Source organism: Antennarius striatus, chromosome 14, assembly GCF_040054535.1.
Source record: "Antennarius striatus isolate MH-2024 chromosome 14, ASM4005453v1, whole genome shotgun sequence".
NCBI lineage: Eukaryota > Metazoa > Chordata > Actinopteri > Lophiiformes > Antennariidae > Antennarius > Antennarius striatus.
Genome location: NC_090789.1, coordinates 12,927,150 through 12,939,388, shown reverse-complemented (window position 1 = coordinate 12,939,388; position 12,239 = coordinate 12,927,150). Strand labels below are relative to the sequence as shown.

Here is a 12,239-nt window from a genome sequence, read left to right as displayed (position 1 = left end):
ACATTTTCCCTGTTTCTACATTTTAGGCATTACACATGATTTTACACATGATAACATTTGCAGTCTAAAAATAGTACACACACTTGTAGGTACCCTTCTGTCAGCTCTGTGACACCAAAGAATGCATTAAAAAATAAAGGAAAACCTGAGGTCACCAAAATGTGACATCACCAAAGCTGTTCAATCAACAACTTACCTGTTAGTCTTTTCACTGTCTGAAATCCATAAAAAATGAACTGGAGTAACAAACCATGAAGTTGTCAAGCCGTTCCTTGTTAACCCGTTCCTTATGTTCAGACAAGACTTCAGGGCAGCCCCACAGCTCGTCTTGCATAAATAGTGCAATTAAGCTAAAAAGAAGACCCGTGTCTACACTGCACTGTTTACCACATCAAAACCTGATTGCGATTCTGCACTTTAAATCACAGGCAAAAAATGCATAAAAAGACAATGTCTCCTGTGACATTTTACATACACGTCTTTGTAAGCAACAAAATACCATTCACCAATTATGGAGGCAGATCTCAATTTGTACATGGTGGATAAGGATATCATCTTCTGAATTTGAGGACATTTTAAACTGTTTTTTCTTATCCATAGTTACTAAGTTCTACTAAATGATTTTTTAAACCTCACAGTTGTTGGTTGCACACTTTATATAAAAGTCAAAATGTGATCCCCTCCTGTCCCATCACCATAAGAATTGATCTGTTAATACAGATCCTATTTGGTGCTATATATACCGACTCACAGGCAGGACAAGGTTACATTTGTACAGAGTAGTCATGCTTTGATCCGACTGCAATTGGCTGTATCACGTGGTGTTTCAAATGCTGTTAGACTCTGTGTCAAACCTTATGTGTGAAGCATACAGAGGCCTTTACAGTATACTGAGCTGTTGATGTCAGGAGCCGTTGTATGGACACATATTATCACTCCATACTTCAAATGATAATGCTCCCCAGCAGTCTGCCTCGAGGCTTCTCCAGTAACATGACACGCCATTTGTTCCTTAAGCACAAGCTTGTTATCACGTCATAATGGCATAAAGAATTGTTGCTGTTTGAACAAGTTCACTGACTAAAGCATAAAGAAAGGCTTGCTTTACTGTGAGTGTGTTTGAATCTATTGGCCTATGGAGTATGTCCCGACACAGAAGTGATGGAGCAGATGCTGCTGAATGAAAGCCCTGTCAAGACCAGGCGTCTCAGACAGTCTTTCCTTTCTTCGACAGCCTTTCTGTGCTTTCTGAGAGCCCTCCAGCCACGCAGCCTCTTCCTCATCATCTGTCAGTGGCAGACATCAGGTCAGCTCAAAGGCGGCAGGTGGTCTGCAGTGACAGTCAACCTCTCCATTTACGACTGGCTGAGCTGGATCTGCTCAACATGCAAGGGTCTCAGCTCAAGTCCTCTCTATGAAGTAAATCTGTGCATCGCATTGTGTCTATTTTGTAACTGTAAATCAGCAGCTGATGATTTAATTTGACAGGAGAAAGTCCCTCATCTTCTGCTTAACCAACAGACATGGTGCAAAGTTACTGGACGCTACAGTTGAGAAGTTGCATTCGGTGTTGTGTTTCAGTACTCACAAGCTGTTCACACAATTTAATCAAGCATGAAGCCCATTCAATCAAACTCAAGATTAGTTTCCCTTTGAGTTATTCTCTGACAAAGAGGGGAAAAAACCTTCTCCAGCTGCTCCACAGGAGCAAAAACAAAATAAGTTGGGAAAGTACTTTATGGCTACTACCTGGCAGTCTCGTCTCAAACTCACTGTCATCTCTAGTCAGCTCTCTCATGGCATGCAGGACTGCTATGAAAGTAGATATTCTTATTTTCTCCTGCCACCTGTAATGGTTTGGGCTTTTAATACAATCCAATCAGATTTGGAGGTAGTTTTGTGATCAACCGCTTTCTTTGTTCGTGTGCTTGTTTTAAGATATTTCAAAGCTACCAACAGATTTGAATGAAATTTTGTATTGCGTTGTATCCTGAGTTACAGTCCAGTAAAATTTTGAGGCTTATCGCTTTTTTAAACATTTCAGTATTGATCTTCTTAAACAAATAATTAGGTCTATCAAAATAAATGTTGCATGTATTTGTGAAAGATAAGAGTTTGTATCCAGAACAAAAATAGATCCATCCAGTTTTAAGGAAAACTGGTGGTAGATATTTTGGTATGAGGCCACACTGAGTAAATAGACAAATATTTAAGTTTTTGGTGTTTTTCATCTTAAGGTTTAGAAGGCTTTTCTTTCAAAATATATATTTTATATACTGTGCTTAATTTATACTTCCCGTCATTAATTTTAGCCACTATCTACTTTGCCACAGTTACTTTTGCCTGTCCTTACTTATCCTCCTGCGAAATTAGTCCATGTGCTTTCCCTCTTTCAGTTTTCACTCCATCTGTGTTTACTCATGAGGTCCCTCTGCTGCTCCTCACCTGTTTACTCATTCTGTAGATTATGTAATCCTGCTTGGATCTTTTTAGTTTGTTTAAGATAGCCAAACGCGCTCATTCTGTTTCATTGTCTAGATTTCAGCTGTTGAATCACAGTCCTATCTACAATTAACACATCTCTTTACATTCATTATTCAGAAGGTTTCCCTGGACTTTACTCCACCTTTAAGAGACCAAAATGTCTGACACGGCTTGCATGCATAATAACAACTGGACACAGAAAGAGCCTCATGTTCTAGTTATTCTCATCTACAACCATTCTGTTAGGTTATACTTATATAACCTAACAGAATGGTTATATAAGTATAACGTCCAGTGGATTGACTTAAACAGCTTTTGTTTTGTTATCCAAACAGCTTTTGGATAACCATGGCCTGGATGACTGAGAACACCCCTGAATTCAAAATTTTACCCTGATCTACTTTCATAGGTCAGTCATTTAATAAAAGACCCATGACCCAACATGGGTCTTTTCTTACTGTTCAAGTAAGAATTGATCAAGTTGTTAATTTCAGGTCTGGTCTGCAGGAGGTCAAGCCTTGAGTCCACGTAGTCAAAAAGTTGTTAAATTCTCCTAAATGTAGTCTCCTCATACTGTAATGAGATATTCTCTGGATAGGCTCAAGTAACAATGAGGAAATGTGTGATTCATTGCTGTGAAGGAAAGTACGGTACTCTCCACACCCTAGACCAGGGATGTCAAAGTCAAATACACGGAAAGCCAGAAAAACAAATTTGCTACAAGCCGAGGGCCGGACTCGTTCAATGTTACGCTGGCAGCCTGACCATCAGAGGAGGGCATAACAACACCTTTCAGACATAACATTTTGTTCACATTAAAAGATTCACCTTTTGCGCAATCATGTGTGCTGTTGCTTATGCTATAGTATACAGTACATCCCTGTAACTCTTTGTCTGTATTTAATTACTATTTTTCTTTAGCATTTCTACTACACATAAATTATCTAGTAGTAACAGCATTTACTACTAGATAAATGATTCCTCTTCTTCTTTTCCTTTCGGCTTTTCCCTTCAGGGGTCGCCACAGTGAATCAATTGCAATATCCATAAATAAAAAATCTTAATGAATGTCGTTAGAATATGCACAGATCTGACTTAAATTTCATGTGGTTCTACACTTTGTCCAGGTTAATGGCTTTGTCTGCTTCTTAGAACTTTTTCAAAAAAAATCTCACCCAGTTTCACAGATTGTTCTTTTATTTGCATATACAGTGCGCCCTCGTGCATTTGCGCATCAACACTCGCGACTCCACCTCATTGCAGATTTTTGGTCGGCAGTCATGTGATACTGTATGTGCGTTCTATTGGTTGACGGCAACCGGAAGTGCACGCCTTTCTGTCAGTTTCGGACTTTTGTGAGACATAAAAGTGCTTTAAACAGTCAATAAGAGTGTGGGAAAAGGTGATACAGATAGAAGGTGGTTTAATATCAGTATGGGGAGGGTAATGTTTAAATTACCTCAATAAGATAAATAGATGGCGATCTCAATCGTGGATTCCTTAATCGTGTGTGGTTCCTGGAACGCATTAGCTGCAAAGAACGAGAGCGCACTGTACTCTTACAGCTATTCCATCTTAAAAACCGCATTTCTTTTTTACTTAGATGAGTGGATGTGTCGCTGCCAGTTCGTTTCCAGTCGTTAACTAGCTAACCTGCACGGTGCGTACAGCAGGGTGCACATGCAGCACCGTCAATGCTCTGATATGCTGCGTAGCGTAAGTGAACCTTATCGTATCATTGGCTGGACACCTGTCACTCACTGAGTTACAATGCAAAATGGTATAGAAAACAATATGATTGGTCTAATTAATTATATATTATGTCTAATATTAGATATTTCTTCAGACATTTGTATCGAATTTTATTTTAGTTGCAGCATAACTTTTCGTGTGTGTTCTGAGAATGTGCGAGCAGTGGGCAATTGCGCGCGCACGTGCGCAGCTTAGAGGGCACACTGCACACAGATTTACCTTTTACCTCTCTGACTCCCACCTGGCTTGAAACCCCTGCTCTTAGCGTACATTTTCTTTTTAGCCATTATAGAAGAGGGGAGTAGCTAAATGTAACCTCCGCTCTGACTGCTGATAAACAATGACGCCAAAGCCCTCTTGCTGTGCCGCAGTGACTTCCGCTACCGTTGCATTATGGAGAATGTAGTTTGATGCGTGCAAAACACCAGCGGACCAATGTGGCCTGTGGGCCGGTTCTAATAGAAATTAAAGATTATCCGGCGGGCCATAAATAATTCGTCGTAGGGCCAGATTTGGCCCGCGGGCCTTGACTTTGACAAATGTGCCCTGGATGAGGTGATTCCACAGTTTACTTTCTTCTCACGGAGAATGCTTCTTTTTTTCTGTTCTTTGATTAGATGCATTTGTATTCAACCTGTAGTTCAGTGAAAAAGTACTGAAGGTCAATGTGACCACTGTGTAACTTCTAATTGAACCCTCTTCTGTTAAATGATATATGCCTATTCAGATCCACAGTTTTTTGTTTGTTTGTGTTTTGCTATGTACATATCAGGTGTACATTGTTTTCTGGCTATGGATATGTTTATTTCATTTAGCTTGTATTTAACCAGATATGTCCCATTGTGATCAGATAGAAAAGATTAGGTGGTTTTAGATGGACTGACATGACATGGTGGGTTTTTTGAATTCAAAGATTCAACTGTCTTCCTCTGGATACTATTGACCTCCATCCATCCATCTTCTTGAAAATGAGACAGTCATAATTGTCTTCAGCCATATTACTTTGCAGGTCATGGGTCACACTAGATGCAGGAGGCAGGGTACAGCCCAGATGCATCGCCAGGGCTCCGCAAGGCCACACATTGACACTCATGCACACACACATATGGACAATTTGATGTGATCAATTCAACTAAGATGGATGAATTTGAAGGTTACACAAGTAATATCCAGGTTAGCACACTGTACTGCCCTGGATATTACTTGTGATGCTGAAATCCTGCTGCATCACAGTTGAAAGTGAATTGTTTAAATTTGTTCTTATTGAGTGTGGGACTCAAAATGTGTGGTTTATGAATAATTTCAGCTGCCTGCTGTTGTGTGTGGAGGAAGGTGGTCCAGTGTGTGGAGTGTAGTGCTGGACATGACCTCCTTTTTCAGCTTTGCTGTTGTTTCTCAATATGCTCGAGATCTCAGAAAGCCTTGGCATTATGTGACACTGTTTGCAGATTAAGTCGACTGAGAGTGTGTCTTGCCAGAATCCATCGTAGTGCTGAATGGAGGTGTGCCGCTGCTGTGAACCTCAGTTTAATCACTTCCCCACATTGTCTCTCCCAGAAAGATTGCCTTTCCTTTCAACAAACTGTCACTTTTTGGGATTCTCTATTGAATTTAAGGGCTAACAGACAGGAGATAAGTGTCTTTTTTTTTTTTGACAAATGAATGGCTGTAGTTGTGGAGGTGAGGGTTGTAGATGGAGGGAGATTTGTAACCTGAGAAGAGGTGTGTCCCAAGGGTGTTAACGTTTAAAAAGAAGGGCTGAAGCGTGAAAAGAGGGTGAGATGTACGAGGAGATAATAAGCAACGGAAGAAGAGCAGTTTTGACTTTTAATGATGCTAAAAAGAAAAGAAAATTCTTGAGTCTAGACTGTGAAGTTTGGGTCTAACTTCATGACTGTGATAATAACTGTTGTTTGCTATATAACTCACAGAGATTTCACAAATGTTCTGGGTCCAAACTCCGAGCTGATGTGTTCTCATATTAACTGTGGGTTCCATCCAGATGCTCGAGTTTCCTGTCATAATTCCAAAAACATGCACTGTAGGCAGAGATAAGAGGAATTGAAATACAAACATTTAATAAATAACAAATCCTGTAATGCTAATGTAATTGTCAAAATGGGCTTATTACTTTAATAGTCTATTTTTATTTTGCAAAATGATCATATCCTGGCTTCGTACCCAGTTGAGTATAGTAGTGGTAAAATTGTAAATTTGTTAAATGGTGGTATTTCTTGCAATGCTGAAGAATGTTTAACATTGGTACAAAATCCACATCTGTACCCGAATCAGCCTCACTCTAGCTTGACCGCTTGGCAGATATTAAAGATATCACACAGACAATCAAGCAGTCAAACAAATAACTAAATATGATTGGTCATGGAGGCCCAGTGGGTAGGGCCATTGCTTTGAAACAACAAGGTTCTATGTTTGATTCTTCTCTGTGTGGAATTTGTATGCCCCCCCCCAAAAAAAAAAATATATATATATGCAGCTTAACTGAATTGGTCACAACAAACTGTCCATAGGTGTGAGTATGAGTGGTTATTTTTCTTCCGTGTGGCCCAGCAATGACTTACACAGGGTGTACCTAGCCTTTTGTCCATAGCCAGCTGGGATAGGCTCCAGCAGACCCGCTACCCACAAGGTGGATACCTGGCTGCAGACAAGACGATTGTAATTGTCTTGTCTACAAAAAAATGGATGGATGGATGCACGGACGGATGGATGGATGGATGGATGGATGGATGGATGGATGGATGGACAAAATGTTCAACTCTCTCAGAGGAGACAATTAAAAGAGGAAGATACATGCACTGATGGGGAGTCTGCAGAAACCACCACATACTTATAATGGGTTATAAGAGATAATAAAGCGGTGATGCTGATGTTTCAGTTATGCTGAAGTATATTTTGATATAATTGGTAATATATTCACTCACAGTGAGGTTATGCCTGCAAAATTGCATAAAGAATGGACTTTTGGCCTCGGTAGAGGTAGGCACGCTCTGAATGACCTTCTAGGTTTTATCACTTTATATTCTGCAGGGCTGCTTTTAAATGTCCCCTGTGGTATAATATAAAGCCTTATCTGATCTTCTCCTGTTACTGCATTATTATTTTTTGCTTATACTGTGCATTCTCAGATTAATCTGAATGTGCCAGGTAACAACTCATCAAATAAGCATAGCAAAGTAAAATGTCAGAAAGCATTATTGAGCAAATGTATGTCAAAAATACTATTGAGTCTTGTGCTTAAATAAATTAAATGCACTGCTGCACATGGCCACATTCCGACGTTTTGATGCCATGCTTACTAATGCACACATTACAAAAAGGAGCATATAATCAATATACTACATCGATATTACCCATTGACTGACAAACATCCGATCCCAGTCAGTGCTGTCTATTGATATATCATCCTAGTAGCACTGCATAAACAATTTAAAAAATTTAATTGGCTGTAAAAGTAGTAGTGGTCAGTCGACTTCGACTCTAAAACAAATGTGGCGTTGGTCTGTGACAAACTTGTGTCACTCCAGTCTCAAAAACACTATGTCAGCCTGTTCTCTGCAAGTCCCTGTAGTAATGCTACACTCACAATAGCACGTGTGCACCCAGTCCATGAATCATTAACCATCTGCTGGTTGGCTTGGAACAAGAGGTGAGGAGGGGTGAGGAGGATGGCAGAGCGAAAGTGAGTGCATAGAACAAAGTCTGCTTTTTTATGGCCTTTCGAAGACCCGACACAAAAGATCTGTTTAGTTGCCTGCAGCGTGATGGGAAGATTGCGATGAGAAAAGGGTAGTGGTTGGCAGAGAACAGAGGAACCCAGTTATAGGAGTTAGGAGCCTGATGGTTGTCAATTCATAATCAACACACACGTCTAGTTTTTGTCTGTTGGTCAAAACCACTGAATGCATACCCACCACATTTTATTCAGTTGCTTGTCGTTAGAAGAGGATCAAGAGGATTATTATCTCTGCCAGCATTTCTCATTTATTCTACACATTTAGTTATCAAATTACTGTACAACATTTTCTATAATGACTCGAGGAAGATAGATATGTAATTTTACAGGTCCTGTTTTTTTCTTAGAGCACCACCATAGCTATCTAGAAAAACAAATACTTGTATTTTGTGTTTACTTCTCATGAACTACAATAACACACGAGATTTGTCACTCATCTAACAGTGAATTGCCAAATCATCCGACGAATCTGGTGAAAAGCTGGCTACCACGGTCAACTCATCTGAACAACGTGGGCCACAGCATGAAGACAAGGACAGTGAGGTTTTACATTTAATGTTGTGGCTCCTGATCTTTGAAACACTCTTATTGGACCAGATTTGTTTACTTTAGCTGCGACTTTACTTCCCTATCCAAAGATCCAAAGAGTCAGCGTGTGCAAATGATATAGAAAATATTCTACATTTATAGTTCCATGTCTCATCTGTTCATCTGCTGCTGCCGTTGGAGTTTGTCTTGGCTTAGCTGACAATTGCACTTGCAGTTGTGAGTGAGTGGAGCTGCAGGTTTTGTGAATGTTCAGTATGCTCAGGGACTCATTCATGTACTCTAAATTCAATTTCCCAGATTGGTCAAATGAGTGTGACTGTGAGGCCAGAACACATCTGGAGTCTCACAATAGTAAAAGCACTGCAAACAAAATTAGCAGTTACAACTAAATTTCACTGACTGTTGACTCAGTTGGGGTTAGACAGTGAGCTAAACGACAACCATGACAAATGTTGTAATTCCTATTACTTGTTATTGTGACTTTTTCTTGCAGCAGTGGAAAACACAATTTACTCCTGACGCTCTTAGTTTCATTGAATGCATAGCAATAAAAATTCTTATTTACTTCCTAATAGTCCTTGTGACAGCTATTGCAACGTAAAATGGGAAATTAACATTTAAACCATTTAATTCATAAATGTTTGCTTGCCCAACACACCTCTATGACAAATCAACAAATGTTTAAAGCTATTATGACAATGAAGCAAATCTTACGGACGAGCCTGAACACATCTTGTCTCTATAAACAACAAAGTCTTTTTTGCTGACCTTTTCTTGAATATAACCGTCATGTGCAAACAATCACTGACCTTCAAGGACTATAAACCAGACATCACAAATTTAAAGATGTTGTCCGATTGGCTTAATTGCACTAATCAAGTATTATAACCTCCTGCTTTGTTCAGATGTAAACTACTCCAACAAAGAGATTCTGCCTGGTTTTGGCATTCTGGAGTGTTAAAAATAACTACTTTCATTCATTTGGAATGTTGTAGCAGTTTGATGCCCACTTTGCTCTCCGCATGTTGAAATGTCCTTAGGCAAGACACTGAACACCAAACCCCAAACCATGCATAGTGGCTTACTGCAATCTGTGTGTGGGTGAATGAGAAGTGAACTATAAACACTGGAAGAACATAAACCCAACAGTCGAGACATGTGCTATCAAAACATCTGCCCTCAGGGTTCCTGCACTGTTAAAGAAAGTGCAAAAAAATAACATAATAGAACCACTCCTGCAGGGTCTTCTCCCAAATTCAGTGATTTCTGCTATGGGAAGAAACCCACTCCTCCACTGTACTATATTATAGCACTAAAATGTTTTATCTTGCAATGTTCAATGAATTGTAAAAAAAAAACATTCTGACTCCATTACTTTATTTGGATCAATTATACATAGTTTGTCTTGTCAAAGAAAACTTGCTTCCTCTTCAAAAGGTGAAGAGTTCACCCTATAGTCCTACCCTCCCAAACAGGCTTCACGAAGAGCTATTAAGTAAATGAAGGGCAATACAAATTAACAAATTACAGCTGTACAGTATCAATAGTTAGTCCATGCTTGTCAAAGCTGATACAAATAAGGACAGATTATAAAAAGTATGTAGAAATTCATAACCTGTATGTTGTGCACATCTTAGCCAAAGAAAGGCTAAGATGTAGCGAGAAAGGATAGATGATTTATTATTCCACATATCCAGTAAGATGTAATATGTTATGATTTAACAACTTCTCATCCTCTATAAACATTTATACAGCACCATTTATGATGATGCTGATTTCAATTAAAACTTCTTTTTTTTTTAAGTAATCTACTATGTTCACCTTCCTGCTGCATCTGTAGCAGCTAGTGATGCATTATAGAACAAATGTCTCAACACCTTTATTGACTTTTGATGCAAAGCAGAAATAATCATGTTCACCACATTATACTCTTGAGTTGAACTTGAACAATTAGTGGAACTTTGCTAAGATTATTTCAGTATCATTTTAGTCTTTTAGTCATCTCAATATAATTGATATTCCGACTGTATTTACTTGATTGTTACCTGTGGTATCTTTGAAGAATAGTTATTTGACTCAAATTTGCACAAAAAATAAAAATAACATGAAAATTGTTCCACAAAATTGCTGCAAATGATTTTCGTTGGGTAACAAAGTGCACTCATGGAGGGCTGTATCGTGCCATTGTACGTGTGTCTGTGTGTGTGTGTGTGTGTGTGTGTGTGTGTGTGTGTGTGTGTGTGTGTGTGTGTGTGTGTGTGTGTGTGTGTGTGTGTGTGTGTGTGTGTGTGTGTGTGTGTGTGTGTGTGTGTGTACAGCACCGTGTTGCAGTGGTGGCAGGGGGCAAGTATCGAGCATAGCTGCAAGCTGTCACACTCTTGACTTAAAGAGGCAGTGCACTAACTATTTACACGCGAGCCATTATACCTAAGCATCATTGTCACATGCAAGGACACACAATCACACATCTCAGTCTCAAGTGTTCTCTTTTGTTAAAGAGACAATGTGAAGACAATGTGAATGTGACCACCTCTGAGGGAGGCAAAGAAAGAAAGAAGGAGATATGAAGGGAGGATGGCAGGCAGGCATGGTGTTGTGGTGATGGACAGGTGGAGGCAGGTGGGGAAATGGGGACCTGGATGAGCAAATACCGATTTGTATGGCATTGAACCAGCGGCCCATGTCAGTGTTATTGTGTAGGTTGTGGTGTATAGAATATTAATGTGCCATACAGGAACAGAATATATATTTGTGTAGCTGCACGCAAGCAGTACACAGCTCCTCAGTAACCTCAAATTTCTTTATTTTTTAGTTTTTTTACATCTTTATAAAACCAGGGAAACCATCTAGACCACAGTCAATTCACTTCTCATTTATCTCTGACCAAGGTCATTTACATGTCCTTGTTCCACCCAAACCCTGTGATCAGTCCTTCACGTTTAAAATCCAGCCACTCAGATTGTCTCAACATTCACATCACACTTAAAGCCCTCTCCCCGTTGCAGACACACAGCTGTGCATGTGGGTGGACAGACACACGTCCAGATGCGGCTCCCCACCCACGCAGCCTCCAGAGCAGAGCAGGGAAGGGCCGCGTTCGCCTAATACCTCGCCGAGCTCTGTCAGAGACCCAGTGGCGGGAAAGTAGTCGGATGCATGTGTAAGGATGGGGGTGGGATTTGAGCTATTTAAAGCTGTACTCGTCTGTCTCCTCAGGCTCAACCATCAGACCCCACCCCTATCCCTGTTATCACAGAAAGCATCCCATGTACCAATGTGGTTCTGTGAAGCAGGCATGCAGGCCTCTGTTTACTGGGCTCAGTCCACATATGTAACATTGTCATTGGTGGGTAAGGAGCACCATCTGGGCCAAGGACTACCGTCCTGTGAATATATGTGTGTGCGTGTGTGTGCGTGCGTGCGTGCGTGCGTGCGTGCGTGCGTGTGTGTGTGTGTGGGTGTGTGCGCGCGCGTGTGTGTGTGTGTAAGTGTGAGAGAGAAGAGAGTTGGTGTAACAGAGGAAAATGGTACCAGTGTGTTTATTGTTTGTTGTCTCAGTCCCTACCATATATTTATGTATTTATAAAATATATTTACTAAACACCATGCTGCTTTTGCAATAAATTGGAGATACACAGGGTTAAGGAATTGTTTCAGTTCATCTATTTGGCCAGTGTTTGATCATCTCAGATGCACTTTT

The 12,239-nt window shown here is 40.1% G+C and overlaps 1 protein-coding gene across 1 annotated transcript in view; it reads left to right on the top strand.

The window, feature by feature from the left end:
• Nucleotides 1–1,399: 1,399 nt before the first annotated feature.
• ctps1a (CTP synthase 1a) overlaps nt 1,400–12,239 on the top strand; it is a 46,238-nt gene continuing 35,398 nt past the window's right edge. The window contains exon 1 of the mRNA XM_068332751.1: nt 1,400–1,419. Coding sequence (XP_068188852.1) covers nt 1,415–1,419 — 5 coding nt within the window. The 5' untranslated portion in view covers nt 1,400–1,414. The remainder of the gene's footprint in view (nt 1,420–12,239) is intronic.